Source organism: Antechinus flavipes, chromosome 1, assembly GCF_016432865.1.
Source record: "Antechinus flavipes isolate AdamAnt ecotype Samford, QLD, Australia chromosome 1, AdamAnt_v2, whole genome shotgun sequence".
Taxonomy (NCBI): domain Eukaryota; kingdom Metazoa; phylum Chordata; class Mammalia; order Dasyuromorphia; family Dasyuridae; genus Antechinus; species Antechinus flavipes.
Genome location: NC_067398.1, coordinates 75,085,021 through 75,110,461, shown reverse-complemented (window position 1 = coordinate 75,110,461; position 25,441 = coordinate 75,085,021). Strand labels below are relative to the sequence as shown.

The window sequence follows — 25,441 nt, the reverse complement described above, 5'->3', positions numbered from 1 at the left end:
ATTTCCCAATCCATGATCCTGATTCAAATACCTATTTTTACAGGTTTACATATTACAGGGCCTCAGCAGAACATAAGACCCCTGAGGGCAGGTACTGTTTTTATTTTTGTCTTTAGATTCCCAACACATAAATGTCTTGCATTCAATAGGTATTTAATAGATTACTTAACACTAAGTCCTCTCTAGTTATATTAGACTTGTCTGTGTTCTTTCAATGTAGAAAGGGGTGCAGCGACCCCTTCTGGCCCCTGAAGATCAAGCTGCAAATAAATTGCTATTTCTCATAACACCGAATATATTTTTGTTATGTGTATGTGTATATATAGACACGTGTGTGTATATATATGAAAACTTCTTCTCCTAAAGCATTAAGCAGTCATTCTCATCATTTTAAGCTAAATCCTTCTATCAACAAACAAACAAACAAACAAACAAACATCCATCTAAGGGCTTACAGTTTTTCTTAAAAAATTTTCCCAAGAAGAATAACTATCCATTCCCTGAAATCTAAGGCAAACATAAAAGAGAAATCAGAAGGCTCATTTCTTTGCTCATCCTGACTCCTCAAATAGAATACTTCCCAAATGGGAAGAGAATAAACACTTTCTATAATAATGATGATACATATTTAACTATAGGCGTAAATTAATCACAAATTTTTGATCATGTGAAATTTTTTATTCAGTCAACAAGCATTTCGTTAACAAGCAATTATTAAGCTCCAGATGATATTCAATATCAATAAATATCAGCTAGTCAGAGATCAATCTTCATAACTAAATCTAACTGTTCTAACACTCTTCCAAGCAGTCCCAATGCTTTGTCTAATGGGATGTAATATTCTTTGCTGTAGGTATAATGAGTTCCCTTTTACTGGAATTGTTCCAAAATAAGTTAAATTTGACCTAGCTAAGAACACTGTAGCAAGGATTTCTGTACTGGGTATAAACTTCAACTATATGATCTCCAAGTTTCCTCCTAAGCTAAATATTTCTGTTTATCTTCAAGAAAGACCTTTGGAATCAAATTCATTATTTCTTTAAAACAGCAAAATAAGGAAGTCTATATCAGCCCCAAAAGTGATACTCTTAAGGCTCGTCATAGAATGGGGGAAAGATTAATTAAGCAAGTAACAAGACAGGGAACCTGGAAATTCAATACAACAGCCATTAGGAATATATTAAGAACATCTTTGATGATATAGTAGCTCCCAAGATGAATAGCACATGGTCCTTACCTACAGTGAGCTTGGAATTTGATTTGATTCGAGAAGCAATCATGTATTAAACAGTATAAACTGTTTATTCCCAATGGCAATTACAATCATAAGCATAAGAATGCATTTTTTTTTAACATGAGTCCCATTCCTCTCTGCTTTTCTTTGCAGAGCTAATGTGCTGTGGGGGTAGAATACTATACATACTGTCAAACCCATACAATGTCTTGATTGGTCCAGTTAAATGACTTATTATTATTATTTTTTATTATAAGATATGGGTCTCTGTGCAGAAGGGGAACATATTTAGAAATCTAGATTATATAGAAACAAGAGAAATCAACAAAAGAAAGTGAAATACCTATTTTTAACCAAAGATTCTATGAAAATTAATCATTCCCTCGAAGTCAGGAGGATCTGAGTTCAAATGTAGTCTCATACACTTAACACTTCCTAGCTATGTGACCATGGGCAAGTCACTTAACCCCAATTGCCTCAGCAAAAAGAAAAAAAGAAAATTTGCCATTCCTTTTGGATGATATATCCCCCCAAATTTACATTCATGTAAAACCAAATTCCTGATTCCAACACAAATCCTTTGGAATTTCAGGATTCCCAGCAACTTTACTATTAGAGTCTCAATCTAAATTCTTGAAACAGGCTCTGATAGGCAGAAACAAACATTCTTCAAAGGAATTGTTCCTTCTAGAGTGCTAGTTCTATAGTCAGAAGATCTGGGTTTGAGTCCTTCACTTCTGGCCCTGACACATAGTAACTGAGTAATCCAGACAATATTTTTTTGAGTCTCAGTTTCCTGATCAGTAAAATTGAGGAATTAATAATCACTCCAACCTATCTCTCCAAGAACATACCAGCATAACCTCATATTATTAATCTAACAACTCACCTATGCCCAGGAATTATCTCAGGACCCTCAATTTCCAAGTGATAAAAAGATGAAAAAAAAAAAAATTCTCCTGTTCCACCTCTATAATTAAATGGTTAAATGCTTACTTGATTAAAAGTTATCATCTTTTATTTTCTGGTCACTTTCTCATATATATCATATATTAATATATTAAAATTACATATTAAAAGTTAGAATAACTTGATTCTAAATAATGGCCATTAATCACTGAGATTCAAAATTTCTCAAATCTCTATGAATTTCACAAAAGATACACTACATACAAGGTGCCAAGGTCAATCATAAATTTTCTATGAAAACACTTGTAAACTAGTTACAAAATAGAATTTGAATAAATTTACATGTCAGTTTAACTAACATGAATTTAGAGCTTATCTCCAACTCATTTAGGGCTAGAGTTTTTAACCTGGGCCCATGAACTTTTTTTTCTTTTTTTTGCTGAGGCAATTGAGGTTAAGTGACTTGCTCAGGGTCAAATAAAGAGGAAGTGTTAAGTGTCTGAGGTTAGATTTGAACTCAGGTCCTCCTGACGTCAGGGCTGGTGCTCTATTTACTGCACCACCTAGCTGCCCCACCTCCATGAACTTGTTTTTTAAAATATTTTAAGTAATTGCATTTCAACATATTTGGTTTCATTTATAATTAATCTTAGGATTTTTATGCATTTAGTAGCAATATTCTGAGAAGGGGTCCAAAGATTTAACCAGACTGCCAAAGGGATCTATGACATAAAATAGATCAAGAAGTCTTGGGCTAGATAGTTATCATCTTTTACTTTTGGTCACTTTCTCATATATATCATATATTAATATATTAAAATTACATATTATATATTATTATATTTCAATTTTACATATTAATATATTGTGTCATATTAATACAAATCTAGGGATCTTTTTCAAATTAAGAATTAGATCCCCACATGGCAAGCCTGTTGACAACAGGGGAATTCCAGGACTGTACATTTTTGGAAATTCCCCCAAACAGTTTTGTTGCTAGCCAGACACCAGCCAGGACAATGAAATGCTCACCTCGACATGAAACACCTTGACTGTCAATAACTTGTTTGCAGACACTGCAGACTTTGGCCTTCTTAAAGGATTTATTCTTAAAACTGTGGGCACCTGAAGCAGATTCTTCTGGCTAAATAAAAAAGAGAGAGAGAGAGAAGACATTAGCTTTCTTTTATTCTGTCCTTGATTTTTATCTACAAAAGATAAGACGAATAGTCCTTAAATTTCTCAAACATGAAAGATAACACTCAAAAGAAAAATAAAGCATAGCCCAACTGAATATATGTCAACAAGGCCTAAAATACCCATAGGCACATGTCAAGTACCTTACTTGTAAGTATTTAAATTTAATATTTACATTTGCACATGTGCTTAACTGGATTTGTACACTATACAGCCCCAGGAGCACTGATCACTGTAGAATAATAAGGATGAAGAATGTCCCTGCATATACTTTAGACCAGACTAGTTAACTCTGATGACTATATTTTAAAACAGAGTCCATGTAGGTTTTCCAGGCTCAACTTCTTCCCCCAATCTTTTTGAGTTAGGATACAACCTGATGTACATCATTATTTTCCTGGTTAAGAAGCATCCTAGCCCATCTTTTTTGGTTGTTCAAAATAGCATCTCTCTCTGTATTTTCACATACAATCTTTTTCTGTTCAATGTTGCATATGGAAAAGCTCTTTTTATTTGGTGTTTATTAAATTCAAAATAATGAAAACAATACTGGCTTGAATTTTAAACACACACACACACACATACACACACTTCTCTATTCAGGGAAGGTTTTATAGAAATTTTACCAATAAGCAAATAAAAAATTACCCTTTTCTCACCATGGCCCACTGGCTAAAGCACTGAATGAAAGCCTGTTTCCCCTTTAACACCAAGATGACAAACATCAATTCAGCCAAAGCTGTTGAAACAGTCTTTGTATATGGTATGTATAGATCTACAACCACATACAAACATAATATATCCAGTCTAAAGTAATAAAATGAAAACATTAACAAGGCCTTAAACTACTTTCCAAAACTTACGAGGATTTATGGGCTAGTTAAACTGGCTAGTTAGACTGAACGTGGTGCCATTGAAAGCACAGTAAAAGATCCAGACCCTAGGTCTACCAAACAGATTTTCATGGAAAAATGTCCTTGTGACCCCAGGCTATATCCATAAAACCTATACACTGTCTTTCAAATATGTCCCAATGGGAACTGACCAATCTGCCATCACTAGGAGAGAGTCTGAATCTCTTATCACTGTCTTCATAAAGAAAAAATGTCCAATGTTATAGAGACTCAACATTGGAGTTGTCGAGCATTTTAAATGCTTCTTGACTATATATTATAACATACAGGATTTCCAAAAGTCATAAAATAGTTTCTCATTTAAAGGCCTTCAAAACAGACCCAAATTATCCCCTATCTCTCCTGGAAAAATTCCATCTACATTCCCTGTAACCAGACATTCTCATCATATATTCATCCTCGGTCCTTTGCAATCAAACTTCTTTCCCAGATCTATAGGTACTAAATTAAGAGACTTTCTACAGCCTCATCCTTCTTGATCCCTGTGTGGTTTCTTGAAATTTTTGATCATCCCCCTGTGCTCCTAGATATTCTTTCCTCATTTTTCACAGCATAGCTGTCTCTTGAGTCTCCTTCTACTGATCTGCCTGCTCTTGCTCAGTTCCCTACCATACCACCACCACCACCACCATCATCATCATCATCATCATTATCACTGATATTTATATAGTGCTTCAAAGTCACCAGAACTAGTTATAAATGCAGTATCTTAACATGAGTCTCTCACACCAGCCCCATCACAAAAGAGACATCCTTTATAGATGAGGAAATTGATGTTCAGAGAAATTTCAGTGATTTGACTTATATCACAAAGTAAGTTTCTAGGAAGCTCTGTTTGAATCCAAAGCCTCCTAACGCCCAGTCTGTTAGGCTATCCACAATGCAATGCTAAATCATTATTCCCATACCACCCCCAAAGTAAGGATAAAACACAACAATCCCTTCTGGTACTTTTCTCTATATATACAGTTTCTACTAGAGATCTCAGAAGGTCCCACAAGTTCAACTACACAAATAGCTCTCAAATCTGTATCTTACAACCTCATCAGATTTCCAATTATCTATCATAAGCCACCTGCTACATAACTCCTCCTCGATGTACCCCAGGCACCTCAAATGTCCAAAACTGACCCTTCCTCCAAGTTTCTGAGATTCATGAGTCATCCTTGACTCTCCCCCTTCTTCTGTAAGAAAAATCCGATTTTTCACTAGAAAAGAGAATGCATTTGAGGAATTATGAGATAAGGAGAGAAACCAGATACAATCCAAGAGGAAAAAAAAATCTATTAACAATGAAGAACATCAGTTGACAAATTTTATCAATTCTACCTCCCTAACAAAACTCACTCCTAATCCCTTTTCCCTCCCAAATTACAGGTTGTATGATAATCAAGTTAGATATTCATAAAGTACAAAGCATAATCCCTGGAATATAATAAGCACTTAATAAATGTTTGTTTCTTTCCTTTCCTATCTATAGTTTGTTCACCAGGCCCACAACTATCAATTTTATTGATACATGCATTCATTCATTTAATACCTGTCACCTGACAGACCAGTCTCTGGTCTCTAAATTACCTAAGCTATCCTCTACATCAGGGATAGGGAACATCTAGCCAGCAAGGCCATATTAGGTCCACAATATCATTTGCTAAGACCACCACAGGCGATGATGAGCTGGAAGCCAGATATAACAATCTCTCCTGCTTGAGTTCTATAATTTTGTATGGCCCTAAAATGATGTTATAAATATCAAACAGCCCTTGGCAGAAAAAGGTTCCTTAACCCTGCCCTTCAGATGGCAAAAAAATCATCTTAAGGCACAGAACTGACCACATTACTCCTCTGCTCAAAGACATCAGTGATTTCTCATTGCCAAAAGGAACAAAAATGCAAATTTCTCCAAATCTTCTACCATCTGTTCCTAACTTCCCTTCTAACCTTATTACATGTTACTAGAAATTGCAAACTCCAAGTTTGCAATAAACTAAGACTACTAGCTATTTTCCTGATACTCTAACTCCAGTCTCTGTGCATTCCTCCTTGCCTAGAATTCATTACCTCCTCAATTTTCTCTCAGAATCCACACTTTCCTTCAAGACTCAATTCAGTCACCAATATGGAGAGCCTTCCCTGATCTTGCTAGCTGTTGGCATTCACGCCCTCACCTCACCATAAATTATTGTGCAAATGGTACATCATCCTCCAGGGAGAATGGAAGCTCTTTGATGGCAGAGGCTATTCTGTTGTCATAGTATCCCTAAAGCTAGTGTTTTGCAAAAATTGTGAACAATAAAAATTTAACTAAAGTATTGAATTAAGAAATAAATCACTTATTGTGAACCAAGTTTTTCTGCTGTTTACCTGGGCTTCATGATTAAATAATGCCAGGAAGATACCTAACTTAGCTTGCAGAAAAGATTAAAATAATGAAATTGCTGAAAATGAAAATTTAGAAATACACTTCAATATATCAAAGGGGTAAAACACATGACCACTCTGGCAAAAATCAGACTTGAAATTAACCTTATTTGAAGGTCAAATCATATATAATCAAAGTATATTTAGATCAAAGTATAATCAGCAGAGGTCCACAGGAACCCCTAACTTTTCCAAGCTAAATCAGAGACAATACTGGGGATGCTATTACCCTGAAAATACTTCAACCATATGAACATGCATCCTCTGAGTTTCAGCATCTGGCTTACACACATGCACTAATAAAACTATAAATAAAATAAAAAACTTTTATTAAAGGATAAAGTAGGATGCAGGTCTATTAATAGAAATATTGAAATGGCCCCAAACTAGCTAACTTTTTTTTTTCTGACACTATGTCACAACAAAGAGCCCAAAATCAATCAGTTTTCTCCTTCCCCACCAATTCACCCCAGAAGTTTTCACACCTACCTTCTAATCTGTCTATCAAAATCCTAACTGTCCTTCAGGATCAAACATACCCTTCTCCAATTCCTCATTGTTTGTCTCCTTTCCATGAAACTCCTAATGCACTTCTTTTACTGTTTCTGACACTCATTTGCTAACTGGTTATAAACCAAATGGGTTTTTACAATTCTTGTAGTACCTAGCCCAAAGGATTATTCTGAGTATCAAATGAGGTAGTGGACGTCAAATTTTCTGTTAACCTTACCGTATAATAGAGAGCTGTTCTTCTAGGTTACAAGTCATGATTCAAGTCACCTGTTAGACACAGCCAAGCTAAATAATGTTCAATGTTCAATTCCCCAAGGGAATTCTAAGACTATAACTTGCTGATTATTTGCTGATCTGTAAAAAGTTTCTTTAGTGACAATTCCCTATTCTAATGAAATCATAAGTCTATTTCAAGACAAAACAATAAACAACAAGAACAAACACAATCAGAATGTTAAAAATCCCTATATAAATGTCAACAAATTAGATATTTGTAGAATGCATAGCACAGTGTCTGGCATATGGTAAGCACATAACAAATGCTTCTCTTTTTCTTTTCCTATGCTTTGCTTATCTGGCCCACAGCTACCTATTAATTTTGTTATTATATAAATATATTTAATTTATTTAATATTGAATAAAAATGATAACAACAAATATAATTAATTTTATCCATGCATTCAATAAACCTTCTGTACATACTTACTATACACAAAGAATTTTACTAGACACTGGTCAAAGGCCCAGTTTTAAAACTAACACTGTTTCCATGATTAGAAGTCTGAGGAATCCATTTGAAATAGTTTATTAACATCTGCTCAGACTTCATCTACACATAACATGTCTATTATGAAAGGAGAAGGGGGCAGGATCAGACGCCTTTTGTTTTCACCTGGTACAACTCTTTCATTTCTCCAGAAGAGGTGGGGCCAATGTGCACCCAGAAGGAGGTGATAGTAATACTGAAGCATTTAGAAGGCTCAGTTCAGGAATCTAAATTGCATTTAATTGTTAGGAGCAAAAGTTGGAAGAGTGAAGCGAGAGCTGCTAGTAACAGAGGGATTGCCTGAGGGATACCCAGTAATTAGTGCTGGTCCTGATTGCCCACATTGTGAGATCTCTTTTCAGAGAAAAAAAAAATCTCTCATAAAGGAGGCACTGAAATACTCAGTGTGAACCCTAAAGAGCGTATCATCTACTCTGTGGAAATACACAGACACCTCTCTTCTCAAACTAATTCATTCATGCTCAAGACTTCATCACCATCACCACCAAGACATGAGGTTATATGTTGCTTTCAAATGCTTCAGGTACATCATCTAATTGTTTTAGTTCAAAAAATATTTTTTAAGTAACCAGAGCAGATTTAAAATGCTAAGTTTTCTTTCTTAAAAATTCCTGAGGCTGGTATTTGATGATTTCCATCTTTACCAAATACTTCTCATTTTTAAAAGTAATAGCGATCAGTTCCTTCACTTAGATTCTGAAGCCTTTAGATCGGTTTATTTTGATCAAGCTTCTGATTCCCCTGGTATAGGAAACTCCCAGTTGCAAAACCCCCTCAATCAATGCACATCATCCGGCCTTAGAGAATTGGGGCACTGAAATCAGTCACCAACCATTTATTAAGCCCCTGTTATGTGCCAGACATGGGGGCACAAAGACATGGACATGACCGCTATGACTGAACAACAACAAATGTGACTGGCACCGTGCTAAGTTGGGAGAAACAAAGAAAGGCAGAAATCCCAGCCATTAAAGAAGTATGCCCCAAATATAGTGTCTAATAATTCCACTAATTCATATTACTTCTTAAGACTGCTCTGTTATTCCTTAGGAAAAACACAGACACATTCACTCACCAGTTAGTTCTTTTAGGGTTCCCACACATATTTCTTATTTGTCATCTACAAGAATGTAATTTTAAAAATCAATTTCAGATTTTAGAAAGAAGAAATTTAAAAGATTTCATGGTTCTCTGATCAGGAAAGCAATAATGAAGCATGCTACCAATTTTCAAACAGAGAGATCAAGAACTAACCGCGCAGAAACTCATTTTTTGGACTTGGGCAAAATAGAAATTGTTTTGCTTGACGATGTATAAATGTTATAAGGGTTTTATTTTTCTTTTCATTCCCTGCCTCACTTTGGGTAAAGTCAAGAGAGAGAAAGAAAAAAAAAAAATGCTCATTAACTGGAAAAATAAAAGTTAATTTTTAAAAGGAGGCAATTAGATAAGAAACAGGATTGAGTTGAGTGGTCCAGATGTGGCCATAATGAGGTTCCCCCTTACCTTCTCAGAGCCTCACAGAATTCACTCTGGGCACAATTAACAGCTAAACTTAATAAGATTCCCAGCACAAAGCCAAGCTGATTGGATTGCCTCCATTTGCCTTCGGTCCAGCTTGTCCATGTGCCAGTTTGCCCACTCCCCCACATTGTGGTCTTCTTTTCCTTCCCTACTTGCCCCCCACTGTGCCTTTCCAAAGCCAGACTCACCCAATGGTGCAGCGGCTGCTGTGGCTGCTGCTGCTGCTGCTTCCTGGGATTCTGCCTGAACATTCTTCTGCTCTCCACAGTTAAAGTAAACAGCTTCATATCCCCTGTCCCTGGGACTGAGGCTTGTTTTAAAAATCCAGAGACCCAAGCCAGCAGCTTCTTGAAGCTGCTGCTCTTTCAAAGGCAGCTGACACACAGTGGGGCAGCCCCAGCAATGACTGCCCCTCAGGTGGGAGAGGCAAAAGACCTTTGATAATTATGGCTCCAAAAGCACAGGCGCCCTTTCAAGATTTTTTTTTTATGGGCAAAGGAAATGCCCTACTTTGACCCCTTCATATAGGAAGCCCCAAAGAAAAGTTCAATTAAGTGATGACTGAAAGGGCTCTTTATGGTGAAATGGGGCCCCCAGTTGCAGACCCATTACTGAGCCAACATACATATATATCCATTTCTCCAGGAGCTCGTCAAAATAAGTCAAATGGATGCAATAAAATCCAGGCAAAGCAACAATATCACTGGATGTCATTGCTCCATCTGATACAAATTACCCTGATTTTTTTCCCCCAGTACATCCAAAGCCCTGAAGAAGGGCCAGGGGCTTCTTTGGGCCACCTAACTGCAGGATGCCACAGTAACGGCATATGTGAAATAAAAAATGCCTTCAAGCCAGGAAGGGGGGAGGGAAGGTAAATTTTCCATCTGACTGAAATTACCAATTGGATTGGCACACGAGGCTGTATTACTAGGATTTCAATCCACTTCAGGAATGCTGACCACAGGGAAATCATTTTTTTTCCCCTAAAAATCAGAACACTGTGGTTTCTTCAGGTTTCAGTTATCAAAAAAAAAAAAAAAAAAACCTATTTAATTTTGTCCAGCAAACACTGCCCAAGTAATGGGTCATTATCAAGTAGTAATCTAAACAGCTTTCATACTTGCCATTTGATAACTGTGTTTTGGAAAGCACTAAGAAAAAGATTATGCAGGAATGCTTATTCATATTTTTCTTCCTTCACTAACTCAAACAAGCAAATCAGGCGTATTTTGAAATCATAGCACAAAAAAGGTGATTATTTTCAAGAGAGCAATGTTACATAGATGCTAGGGAAAGTGTCCCAAACAGGGGAAGGTAATTAATGGTCTCCCTGTATCCTGAGCTGGCCAGACCACATCTGAGTATCATATTTGCTTTTGGATACTATGTTTGAAGAGGGACATTGACAAGCTGGAGTATATCCAGAACCGCAACCAGGCTCACCACAGAATGGTGTAGAAGGTCTAGAAATTGTTATCTGGCATTCTCTTTGCTCCACACTTAGATTTGTCCATTTTGACCTTGGACCATGCCCCAGCTCCAATTAATTGAGTCACTGCAATTTAGAATGCCTTATTATGGAGGAAAAGGAGTTGGGCTAAGAGAGAAGAGGCAGAAAATATTAGTGTGATGTAACTTAGAAGTGTAGTAGTAGAAGTAGTAGTAGTAGTAATAATACTAATAGTAGTAGTAGTAGTAGTAGTACTAATAGTAGTAGTAGTAGAAGAAGTAGTAGTAGTAGTAGTAGTACTAATAGTAGTAATAGTAGAAGTAGCAGTAGTAGTACTAATAGTAGTAGTAGTAGTACTAATAGTAGTAGTAGAAGTAGCAGTAGTAGTACTAATAGTAGTAGTTGTAGTACTAATAGTACTATTACTAGTAGTAGTAGAAGTAGTAGTAGTAGTAGTAGTGGTGGTGGTGGTGGTGGAGGTGGTGATGATAATAATAGTAGTGGTAGTACTGGTAGTAGTAGTGATAATAGTGGTAGTAGTAGTAGTAGTAGTAGTAGTAGTAATATTTGTAGTAGTAGAAGTGGTGGTGATGGTAGTAGTAGTTATAGTAGAAGTATTTGTACTAGTAGTGGTAGTGGTACTAGTAGTGGTAGTACAGTATAACTTAAAAATGTGACATTATTTTGAACTTTATATAATCAATCCTAAGTAGTAGTCTTGTGAGTGCTAAACCTCCTTTAGCACATCTGCATATCTTTTTAATCTCTATCCTCATGCCAAATAAATTTGAAAAATAATGGAGGATCGTTTGGGGAAAAATAGGTGTCATTTTGTTTCAAAATGGCAAACAACCATACATTGAAACTTAAGGTGGATTTTAATAACATTTACACAAACTGCATGTAATAAAGAACAGGGGGAAAGGGGAAGGTTTGACAATGCTCTTTTTCTATTTTTTTTTATATATACAAATGTTATTTGTTGATGTTTTGTCAAATTCTAAATAATAAAAATCAAAAAATTTAAATTAGTAACATTACTAAGACACTGAATTTAGTCAAAATTAATTAAGTCTAAGTTATCATGGAACAAACCACACAAACAACTGCAATCTCGTTGAAAAAAGAAGGGAGAGCAAATAAAAAATAATGATGTCATTCTTTACTGTAACCTATCTAACAATGAAGACAAATATTCTACAGAGAAATAAAAGATGTAACAATTTCACATGGAACTTCATGCAAGGTTAGAGAGCTTCAAGGAAGAGCAAGAAGTTACCATATAAGTCTGCTTATGAGGGCTAATTCTGCCATTTGTCTCTACTTTGTGACCACAGTTGTGAAAGTCTTTAACATCTCTGAAGTTGTCCACATTGGTATTATACAGAAAATAATACCTGCCACATTTACTAGTAAGGATCAAATGAAATAATATACAAGAATGTGCTTTGTTAGCTTAGAGACATTTAATAAATGTGAAGCATTATAATGATCACCCTCCCAGTTCATATTAAATTAACCTCAACTAATATCCAGAGAGTAAACTAATTTATTTACAAGTTCTGGGTCTATAATCTAAACTACACTCAGTTTGGGGAGCTCAGGGATCATACTATGTGATCTGTAGTTAGTAAAGTCTATAACTTGATGGGTCCCTTATAAGATAAAGAGATTGTGTTCTATTTTCTCAAATTGCTGACAACTCTACAAACTTATGCGTCCACGATTGTGAACATTTATATTAGTATAATGAGCAGAATAAAAATTCAATGGGAAGGAAGGAATTCCTCCAGATCACAACCTAAATCATTTGAATTAATTTAAATATAGAATGATGAATTTAATTAAATACTCATTATTTCAATTAACATGCTTGCAATATCTACTCTACATGCTCAAAACATTGTCTTGGGATGCTATAAACAGGAGACCATAACACACTGCCCAAGAAATGTTATCTGCTGGTTATTTTTTCTTTAAAACTCCTGAAAATATTTGTCATGTTCATTCAGACGTCTATTAAGCATTAATTCTATGCAAAGAACCATACTAAATTGTGCAGAATATAAAGATTAATCTCCTTTTAGAAAAAACCTTACAATTTAGAAGTACATTCAAGAGGAGGATTCAACAGAATTTGAAGTCAGAATAGACCTAATATTAGAATCCTGTCCCTTATATTAACCAACTATACAGTGACTCAGGGCAGCTAGGTGGCACCAGAGTGCACAGAGCACTGGGCTTGGAGTTAGGAAGCCTTTTCCCGAGTTCAAATATGATCTCAGACACTAGTCGTGTGACCCTGAACAAGTCACTTAATCCTGTTTGCCTCAGTTTCCTCATCTGTAAAAATGAGCTGGAGAAGAAAATGGCAAACCACTCCAATATGTTTTCCAAAAAAAAACACCCCAAATGGGGTCACAGAAATCATACACGACTGAAACAACTGAATTAATTAATCACATGGAGTCACTTAACATTTCTTAGTCTCAATTTCCACATCAGAAAAAAAAATGGCAACAGCAATTAACTATAAGGGTTATTTCTCAGAGTTGTTGGGATCAAATAATAGCTCGTGCAAAGTTTACCATCCTCAAGGCACATCTCAATTATTATTATTAAAAATATAAGTACAAAGGAAAGGATTGAACAAAGGGCTGTAAAAGCTTCAAGGAGGAATCAGGATTGGGAAAGCCTTCATTAAGGATGTGGCATAAATGGCAGAACTTAAAGAATGAAAAAGATTCCATCACATGAAAATAGTCAGTATATAAGAATTTCTCCCATCACTTCAACTCTTTCCTGTCTCTTTAAATCATACAACATACATGAAAAGTTCCAGTTTCGTGTTGAAGAAATCCAAATTCTAGTAAAGAGTGATAATTTGAAGCAAAATCTGCTTCAAGAAGGGGTTCATCAAATTAATTTAGACGAAAGCATTTTAATATTGGAGTTTTATTTTATGAATAGTTTCCATGTGATACAATAAACTTCAACAAACTGTTTCCAAATATTCTCTGAATAGTAATTGAATTCTCAAGCATTTTCTAGCATTCAAAATATTACAGAACTGGAGAACTGTTTTGCAAGAGATAGAAAGGAAAGAAAAATGCAATGACAAATGGATATTTTTAGGACTAAAGAACTGTGGTGTACTCTAATGTTCATTGTTGGGACCAGTTCCATTTTTAAAAACTTTCCATAAATGATTTGAAACTCAATTACAAACTAAGGTCTCTGAATTTACTCATGACATGATCTTCTATTAACTATCAACTTAACAAAGATAAACTAAAATACAGAATAGTGTCAAATGAATAAATACTAAGGAAAGATAATGTAAATTATACTTAGAAGATTATAAATGTGGAGGAAAAGTAACAGCCTAGGAAATGAATCTCCAAGATATTATAGATTGTACTTAAATGAATCAAATTATTCATTGCTACAGCTAAAAAGATCAGTAAAATGTCTTGTTTCATTTGTAAAAGTAATTTATAGTTGAAGATGATTTTAGGCCTTCCAGACTATAAGTACTATCTGCAGTTCTAATCTCCAGTACTTCAAAGGGATATATTGATCTAATGAACATAATTTTTTTTCACCCTAATCTACTCATAACATTTTCCTTCTAAGATGCGAATTGAATAAGTATTCTATATTACTTTAAATCACAAATACTATTCCAGGCCAACACATCTACTCATCATTGATATATTTAGGGTACTTGGTCTTCTTGTCCTTAATTCACTTTAAAGACATTTAGATGGTGTCCAAAGGCACTATCTAAAAAGGATAAAGGAAGTGGTTGATATAGTAAAAAGAACACTGCTATTTATCAGGTAGGCAACTATATGGTGCAGTGGGTAGAGCACCTGGCCTGGAGTCAGGATGATCCGAGTTCAAATCCAGCCTAAGTGACCCTGGACAAGTCCCTTCACCCTACTTATCTCCATTTCTTCATCTATAAATGAGCAAAGAAATGGCAAACCACTCCTGTATATTTGCCCTGAAAATCCCAAAAGGGGAGACCAAGAGTCTTACGTGAAAACAACTTAAAAACAACAAAACCTATTAGATTTGTGAGATTGGGCCCAAGCTTAATTAAAGTGTTAGACTAAATGCCTAATGTCCCTTCCAACTCCTTTGGATCTCTAATACAGCTCCCATAATATGAGTTCTGTCTAAAAAATAAATGAAACCAATTTAAAGAGCCATATAAATAAGAGATTATAATGCATAATATTACTTAATAATCTAGAGGAACAAACTAAATGTTATATGATTTCTATAGACAAAGATCTTTATTAAAAGGGACAATCAGAAGGATAAATGTTGGAGGGGATGTGGGAAAACTGGGACACTAACACACTATTGGTGGAGTTGTGAACTGATCCAACCCTCTGGAAAGCAGTATGGAACTCTGCCCAGAGGACTATCAAACTGTACATACTCTTGACCCAGCAGTGTTTCTACTGGGCTTATATCCCAAAGAGATCTTAAAGGAGGGAAAGGGACCCATATGTGCAAAAATGTTGGTGGCCGCCCTTTTTGTAGCAGTAAGACACTGGAAACTGAGTAGATGCCCCTCCTTTGGAGAATGGCTGAATAAGTTATGGGATATGAATGTTGTTATTGTTCGATAAGAAACAATCAGCGGAATGATTTCAGAGGGGCCTGGAGAGACTTATATGAACTGATGCTGAGTGAAGTGAGCAGAACCAGGAGAACATTGTATATGGCAACAAGATTATACAATGATTAATTCTGATGAACTTGACTCTTTTCAACAAAAAGATGATTCAGATCAGTTCTGATGGTCTTGTGATGGAGAAAGCCATCTGCATTCAGAGAGAGGACTGTGGGAACTGAATGTGGATCAATTATTTTCATCATTTTTGTTATTATTTGCTTGCTTTTTTTCCTCTCTCATTTTTTCCCTTTTTATCTGATTTTTCTTGTGCAGCATGGCAAATATGGAAATAAGCATAGTAGAATTACATATGATTAACATATATTGGATTACCTGACATCTGGAGGGGAAAGGGAGAGAGAAAAATTTGGAAACAAGACTTTGCAAAGATGAATGTTGAAAAATATCTTTGCATATATTTTGAAAATAATGAAATAAGATTGGAAATGAGGAATGGTATTAGATTGTGAAGACCCTTAAATAATAAGCAAAATATCTGAACTTATATTTGGTAAGAAATAGGTAATTATTAAAGATTTTAATAACTAAAGATTTTTAATAAAATGACAAGGATCAGATCCATACAAGAAAAGATTACCTTGACTTCTGTGAAAGACAGATTCAAGAAGGGGGGAAACAAAAAAGCAGGAAGCCTGCCTATTGCCAACCATTTCTGGAGTTAGTAACTTGATTCCCTCTTCTACAACAAACATCCAAAAGATTTAGGATTTTCAGGAGGTTTTCAGAATATATGCACCATATTGCCTCTAGAGAGCTAAGATTTATAACCAGTTCAAAAGGCTTATGTCTTTTTCTTGGCTGGATTTTTACCTATCCTCCCTCTACTTCATTTCTTGAGTTATTCTTTATAAAGGCTTAAGTTTGTTATCTCCTTTAAAAAATTGCAATGAAGGATTAATTATTAGTTCTAAGGAAAGACAGTTGATATCGACTTCCTGGGCTTTCTCTCTGTTCTATGATTCTATAAAACACAAAATAAATAATGACTAGTTAAAAACGAGTATAGACGAGAAAGACTAGAGTTATAATAAAGAGTGAATTAGCAATATGAAGTGCTGTGACAAAAATGTTCCTTAAGAATGCTTACAAGAGCTGAAAAATGAAGAAAAAATTTAGGAAAATAAACTGCAATAAAAAGTTCAAAAGAAATGAGATAATTTACCTTTAGGAAGAGAATGATAATGTTCAAGTATTTAATAAAATATCATATCCTAATACCATGAAGAACCTCTGTCAGATGTTAGGACACATTGACCAAGGACAGGAAGCTCCTTTGTATTAGAATTTTTCAAAGTTATAAAACATGCTATTCATAATCACAGCTGGACTTGACCAAAAAGAAATACATTTTCTAGTGCCAACTCTATTATTTAACAAGTATTACTTGTGTACCCATAGAATATGCGTGCACAACATAAGCCCTTAGAAAGAGAAACCTGTATAAAAATATTGAGGACTTGCCATGTAAGAATTTACCATCGACTTAATGGCAAATAAAAATACAAGATCAATGAAACTATTTTCTATTGGCCAACTTCAAACATTCATTTTAGTTCAACAAAATAGTGAAGACTTTGAATATGTCATTTGCATTTTTTATACCTCTTACACTGAAATTTGTGCCTAAGAAGTGTGTCCTGGGTACACATCCTTTCCCTGAAGAGACACGATTGTAGTAGGAAGAATTTCTTAAAAGCAGAGATTGATAAACAGTACGATGGGTCACCAAAAAAGGCTGAGGAAAATCTCCTCATATAGTCTCTTAGAATTAAATGGATTTCCTATTTCTGTGGGATGTTTGAAATATAATCCTCCCAAAATATGAAAAGGTTCCTGGGTTTCTTACAAATTTATCATTCTTTTTCCTTTTTTTTCTTCTTCCTTCCTTCCTTCCTTCTTTCCTTCCTTCCTTCCTTCCTTCTCTTCTTTCTTTCTTTCCTTCCTTCCTAACTTTCTTTCGTCTTCTTGTTGTTCTCCTTTTCTTCTTCTTCAGTCTGATCAGAGGGAGAGGTCCAAGCCTAGACCCCTGGCACTTGAGGTATTCCCTCATCTAGCAGACTGTGGGACAAAGAACAGGTCAGCACCACAAACAGGAAGCACCCCCTCCCATGTCCCACCTCTTAAGTAAAGGCAAGAGCATCAGAATAAATGTAATGCAAGGTTTTGCCAGTGGGTCACTAGAAAGATAGAGAAGTCAATGTTAAATGACTCTTGGATGAAATAAAATCAGACATGTAAATTTTTATGTGTTTGTTTAAATGAAACACAGATTTTACAGCTATCTAGCCTAACATCCTTGAAAACAAGGAAGGGTTTCTTTTAATGTTATTAGTCTAGAGTTTCATAAACAATTACACATTTCCCTTCCTAACCCTGTCCTTTCCCCTTTTTTCCTATCACTGGCTTTACTCATTCTGAATCTAAAAAGAAAATCAAGGCAAATGTCCTTCCACTAAAGAAAGATTTTTGTTTCTTTCTACTTTGAAACAGCAAATATGTAAAAAAAAGCCCTTTATATTTGCCAGGGCAAAGTATTCAAATAAAGTAGTAGTAGTCAGTAGTTGCTTTTCACTGACAGGGCTGTAGAAAGAGGCAAAATATCTTCTTCCCCCTCTACATGCTACTGGTTATATTTTATTCCCCCACCATAACACTAACACTTAAGTCTTACTTTCTATCATCCTTTTATCTCTTAAAAGTTTAGGGCAAGAAGATTAAACTAATATTCAGAGAAGGGGACCAGAGTAATAAATACAGAGCAGGTAAAACCTGTACTCAAAACTTTTGAGAGACCCTATATTGATATAAAAAATAAATATTAAATGTATTAAAAATGTAAAAATAAATAAAACATATTTATATATTAAACATTAAAATATATTATATAATAAATATACTAAATAATAAATAAAATGTTCTGGATTTCCTTCTACCATGAGGAGTCAGACTTTCTTCAAAAGCAACTTGCCAAGATGTAAACGTCTTTTCATTGAGGCAGAGAAAAGAAAAGGACCTAGCTTGGGCCAATATTCACAATTCTATTTTTTTAAATCGGCCAAACATTTATTAAGCATTAACTGTGTGCAAAGCTTATACTGATCCTGGGGAAAACATAAAGTTTAGATGAGATATGGTCTAACATTAGTTCTTTATTAGATTCCTATACACTGACTCCATTTTACAGGGATACTCTCACTCCGTAATTATCTCACTCTCTCCAATTCCACATCATGAGAGTTCTTGGGACCCTTAACCCTCTATTCTCCTGCCCTAATCCATTTATATTACATGCTGACTAACATACATCTGTTATAGTTCCAATCCTAACTTTAACCCATGGTGAACTGAGATAAAAACATAGGCAGTTATAAGACATACATTTATGATAAAAATATGATATTAAAAAGGCATAAAGAAGGTGGCAGGAGAAGTCCATGGAAGAAGGTTAATTAATGCTCCAGAGATCTAAGGAAGCCCTTGAACTGATGAGTTCATAGATGCACAGAAGTCCTAATATATATGGCTGTTTGAGGACATCTTAGGAGGAATTATGGCATTTCATCTTTCATCCATCAGAGAGGGAGATAACCCAGTCTTATTCTGGAAAATGAGGCAAAATGGTCCTGCCACTCACTATCAATGTGACCTTGGGCAAACAGCAGAGTGATTCTGAAGTTTGATTTCTCACCTGTAAAAAGGTCCCACTAAGTATCTCTGTGTGTAAAACGGTACAACTAGGTCCCAAGTAGGACAAATGAAAAATCCTATGTGTTTGAATTATAATTATGTGAAATATGGTAAAATTTTCCAATCCAATGGAAATATGCAATGAGATTCTGCACAGTGGGAATCAGAATAATGTGCCCAGAAAGGAAGGATTCATTACTGGTACTGATGAGAACCTTTCAACATTTCAATATAACTGGCTTCTTTTGTAATCCTATGCACTTCATGTTGTGCCTTTAAAACATTACCCTGAAGATCAACAGGTCTCCTTAGTCTGTTCAAGGAGTCTATAACATAAGAAAGGATAAGAAGCAATGGAAGTGATGTTCCCTCAAGCTCCTTTCATTCCACCTGGTACGCTCTCCTTCGAGTCACACACACAAAGCTACACTTCAGTCAATTGGGTTGTGAGCTTTCAGAAGCTGGAAGAACAAGCTGAGAAACCAGTACCTCCATTGTTTATATATACTCTATGTAAAGGGAGTACATTTGCTTAAGGAAACCTTACAAAGACTAAAATTTCCTATTGTCATCTCTCCCAAATACTCAGTCAATGGTAAATGTCAGCTTACTATAAATAGAAATGAACAGCACTAGGAGCAAAAGCTTAGTAACTGTGACTTACTGCAGCCCTTGCCTTCTCTGGATACCAGGGGGAAAAAAAGGAAAAAAGTAATTCAACTTTGATGTGGGAACAAAGAAAATTTTACAAATGGTACTTTATTTTATTTTTTTAAATCTTACTTACGGTACTTAAGAAAATGAATCTCATTATTGCCACCTTCCATCACCAACATGTACAATGTTTTCTATTCCTTCTAATACAATTTAATTTAACTAACTTTTTGAAACTTTGTGGAGGGGAAATCATTTGACCCTTGTCTCCTTTATGCCTTCCTTCAAAAGGGCAGAGTTAAACAGCATGGAAAATATTTCAAAAAAGTACTGTAGGATTTGGTAGATATAGAAGTAGAATGATGTAATGAACAGAAGAAATCTATCACAAACTAGATAGATTATTTGTAGGTCAATGTCTCACAATCTGTTTTTTCATCTGCAAAATGGAAATAATATTACTTAACTATCTACCTCAAAAAACAATATTAAGGAAAGCACTTCATCTACATTAAAATACAGAATTGGGAGCTATTAAATTAGGTTAAAGTTGTTATTATTAAAAGTATGTTTTAAGTAAGGGCAATAAGTATATAATATCCTAGGAAGACTACTTTGGAATAAAAAACAACATTTAGAAGAATTAAAAAATAGATGTTATGGTTTATTCTAATTATATGTTTTAAAACATAAACTTTTAGAATTGCACATGTTTAACCTATATTGGACTGCTTGCTATCTAAGGGATAGGAGAAGTAGAGAGGGAGGGAGAAAATTTTTGAATACAAGGTTTTGCAAAGGGGAATGTTGAAAACTATCTTTGAATGTATCTTGAAAAATAAAAAGCTATTTGAAAATTAAAAAACACAAACTTTTATTAATAGTCAATGTCTGTCATATGCCTTACTTGCCTTCTTAATGCACTCCTTTTTAAAATCTGCAAAGAATTTTACAGATATAAACTCAGTTTACAATCTTTATTGTTATGCTTTTTATTCTAAAGAAGCAAACTTAAAACAAAAGCTAAGACATGGTTTGAAAAATTGCAGCAGGCACTCTCCTTGACCAAGATGTGAGTGGATTAATCACTCATCCATGACATTTGACAAAGCATCCCTTGGAGGAACCCTACCCTTTCATTACTTCCTGATTTTTTTTCCTAGATGAAAAATTATTCTGTCTCTTCTTGCTCTGACCCACAAATGGAAACTGCTAGATTCCTCGTGGATTATCAGGCCCAAAGCCCATTTCCAGAAATGCCAATGTAACTCTATCCAAGGATTTGGTAACCATTCTAAGCATGAACTCCTTACCTTTAAATTCCTACTATTAAATTTACTAATATATGGAACAACAAAGATACTGACCTTGGAAGGCCTCAGTTAAAATGCACATTACCTGAGAAGAGCCTGATGCTCTATTTCATTAGCACCCTGGAGAGAGTATTTTATTAGAGAAACTGGTTGTCAACTTGGGCCCTTAGGGAACAAGTAACATTTAAGAGTAGGGAAGGAAGAACTAGGCAGCAGATGAATAGGAATAAAATGAGAGCACAGGAGGATGAGCTAAAGCTGTTGCTACTCTAGGTAGTATAGGAAACACGATCAAGGAAGTCTTCAAAAGAGAAGGGGCCAAGTAAAGTAAATTCTACTTCTTCTCTAATTCTGCCAGAGATAGTCTGCTTTTACAGAAATGTTTGTAAATTCTGCTTTTTCATGTTAAATATGAAGAAAGGTTATCTCAATCTCTCCATTTATGTTGGAATTATAAACAAGAGCTGTGGTTAAGGCCTAATAGAATTCAGTCAGTGTGCTCTGGGTTATGTTTTGGGAAATTCTCAGTCAATAAACATCTATTAAGTACCTACTATGTGATAAAACACTATGCTAAGTATAAGGGATAGATGCAAAAATATAAAAAAGATAGTTCCTTTCCTCAAGACTATTATAACTTAATGGGGGTAATAACATGAAACCAAATATATGCAAACAAACTATATACAGGATAAATACCAAAAAAAAATTGAGGGAAGCACTAGAATTAAAAGGTATGAGGAAAAACTTCTTTTTAAAAATGGGATTTTAATTGAGACTTAAATGAAACTTGGGAAGACAATAAATGGATTTGAAGGAGAAAGTTTCCTGGTAGGAGGACAATCTTAGTTCAGAGATAAGTATGGAGTGAACAAGTGAATGAATGAATGGATTTCTAATGAGGTATGTAGCTTGGATAAGTTATGAAAGATTTCACCAGTAGTCACCATTTTGGGAGGGGTAGAGGAAGGGAGAAGGGGTCTGCACAAACCATGAAGATAAATCATGTTAGTGGAGAAAACTACCAACATCAATGAAGTAATAGATTTTTGGAAATCTTAAAGAAGTAAACTCCTCTTCATCCTGAACTCCTGAACTGGCAGGAGAGGAAAGGGGAGGAGAATGTCACATTAAGTGAAGAAGATTACATTTATAAAAAATTTCAAAAGTAGACCAAAACTATCATCGTTAACACAAACTCATAATAAATTCCATGATATGTACAAGAAATAGCATGATGTGGGAGGAAAACTTTTGGACTCAGAGGAGGGGGAAAGAAAAAAGAGAAGGAAGAAAAAGACAGAGAAGGATTTCCATTGCAAACCTAGCTGGTTTATTTATGCTTTTTGAGTCTGCTTTGTTTAAATGGAGATCATAATCTCCATACAACTGTTAGCCATGGGGTTGATGTAAAGAATGTCTTAAAGTGTTATATATGAGCTTTAAACTGTTATGGGAATGTAAACTATAATAATTCGCTCAAATGACTAATTCATGATAAATATTATGTAATCAATATGACTGAAATTATAGCCAGTTCTTCTATAGTGCATTTTAAAAACACAAATTTGTTTGCTTCACATAAAATATAAAATAAATATAAATAAATATACAAATTCAACTTTGTTAAATAATATGAGGATTATAACAATTGTGTGGGGTAGATGAGAATTTGTGGCAAGCAGACCTCCAGTGAACACTATACTATACAAACTTAGGAAATCTTTTTTTCTAGCAAGAATCACATACCAACACCCTTTTATACATCTCTCCCCTGCAAAAAAAGTCACATTTTAGATAATATTTTTAAACAACTTAAAATCTTCCCTTTTTAACTAAGAGAAATGCAGAAAGAAAAGGGAAAAAAAGAGAAAAGTATAAGTAGGACCTGGAAATGCTAAAAACAAAACACCACCACCACTACATTTTAATACCCCCTTTTATAGCAGGCCTGTTAAGGAAGTGGAGGCTGGGAAGAGGGAATAAAAAAGAGAGGGAATGGAGAGAGTCTGGACCTTTGCTCATAGAACTGTTTTTCTTGCAGTGCCCTCCTTCCCATCTTTGAATGCTTATTTTTCAGGACTAGATGATAATCTTTCTCTATAAAACCTTCTCTAACCCCTCTTGCCTAAATTATCTTCTGAATTCATGGTACATTTTGTCTATACCTACCACTTAATTTTTATCAAATTGTTGGCAACATTTTGGCATCCCTTGTAAAAGTATCCCAAAGTGTTAGTGTGGTTGATTTTAAGCTTTAATAGCTGTACTGTTCCCTAGCTTTTCACATTCTGAACCTGTAAGTAGCAGCAGACTAACACAATGCAACAAAGATCTGGATTCTGGAAATTGCCAGCTAATATGATCATGGCCAGCTCCTTGCCCCACTCAGAATAGTTACAATTTTCTCTCTAAAATTATTAACTTGAACAAAATGATTCTACGAAACAAAGGGAGATGGAGGAAAGGAAAAGGACATAGTTTCAGATCCAACAATTTATCCTGGACCATAGGATGAGAATCCTTGTCCCAGATAAGGCAGAAAAGCCTCATTGAGTCCCAAGGATTAAAATGGACAATGAGGATGGAAATAAAAGGAAAGAATAGAATTCAAAATGTTTTGTTTCCATCTCTCTTTGATCACAAAAAAAGGGGACACCATTTTCTAAGTAGCCCATTTAGGCTCAGCAAGTTTGCGTATGAAATGATACTTGAGACAAGAAGGAAATATCCAGGTCTCCTTTGACAGTTGTGGGCAGTATTATTAATCTAACCAAACTATGGCTTTTTTTTCAACTGTTTATATGAGGGAGGGGTCTGTTACCGTACCACAACAAATATCAAGTTAAGCCTCTCATTTTGATCTCTACATTCCTCCCCTTTCTCAAATTAGTGGGTCTAGGATTCTTGCCACACAAGCAGGGGCAGAGAATAGTTCAAGTTGTTTGAGGACTGGCTAGCAATCATGTCCTAGAGAGCCACAACCCCTGCTGGGAAAACGACAAACAAACATGAGGAGAGTTCAATGGCAGTCATGGACAAATTGCAGCTCTCCAAGTGTGGTTTCCCCTTGGGGAGTTCTGCAAAGTCAGTGCAGTTCTGGGGAACTATTTTCTTCTTTCCTCGTGGTTCCAAGATAATTGATAAATTGACTAGTGCATGAGACCAGGAGACTTGTTTCTGTGGGAACTTGTTGCAAACTCAGCCTGGAATTGTAGAGACCATCTATTCTATTGTTTCCCAGCCCAAATTGTGCTATAGATAGTAAAATATCTAAATCTTTTATTGAGGATGACTCATGAGTTGGACAGAGAGAGAAGGGAGAAGGAGGATGAGTTTGGTCAGTTTGTTCTTTTTTAGAATTTGCTTTTTGTAAGCTTATAAATTTTAAGAAGTGAGGAATTTTGATGTTCTAAGTTTTTCATATCAGGACAAATATAGACTAGTAGATCAAAAGATTGAGATGCTAACAATCTGAGGGGGAAGAGGCACTTAAGTATCATAGGTTTTTGAGGGAAATTCCCTCTTTACTTCTACTGGAATGGAAAAGATTTGAATATAAGGATACTTAAGGATGTGCAAGAGAATAAGCAGAATCCCAGTATAATATAGCATGTAGTAGCTAAAAGACAGATTGGTCATAGTGAGTACAAAGCATGAAAAGAAAGGTACTAGTTGCGGTACACACATGTATAGAGTGTGCATTTAAGTGTGAGAACACTATGGCAAAACAAAAGGATGCAGATGGCAGGTTTTTGTTTGTTTGTTTTGCTTTTTGCCCTTGTGTTATATTCCTATCAATTCTGAACTGGTTATTAGTACCTCCTAGCTATCTAGCAGTAACTACCAAGCCAAAAATAAAATTAAATTCAATGTCAGTAGTATCAAACACAAATAGAAACCACTCTATGATCCATACATAAGGATACCTGTCTGCCACATCCTGACTTAGAAAACTAAATATTTAAATTCTATTTTTATCTATTTAATTACATTTCTATTTATGTTGTTTTGACATTTATTTTGTAAATTATTTTCCAATTACATTTTAATCTGGTACAATGGGCAACATGGACATGGAAAAATAACATTTCCATTATAAACCCTACCAGAATTATGGG

The 25,441-nt window shown here is 35.1% G+C and overlaps 1 protein-coding gene across 2 annotated transcripts in view; it reads right to left on the bottom strand.

Moving 5' to 3' along the window:
• Nucleotides 1-25,441, bottom strand: part of TNS3 (tensin 3) — a 377,368-nt gene that overhangs the window by 293,216 nt on the left and 58,711 nt on the right. For both annotated transcript variants that reach the window (XM_051984497.1, XM_051984488.1), the window contains exon 2: nucleotides 3,176-3,287. Coding sequence is in view for 1 of the 2 variants with exons in the window: in XM_051984488.1 (XP_051840448.1) it covers nucleotides 3,176-3,287 (112 nt within the window). In the remaining variant the exon portion in view is untranslated. The remainder of the gene's footprint in view (nucleotides 1-3,175; nucleotides 3,288-25,441) is intronic.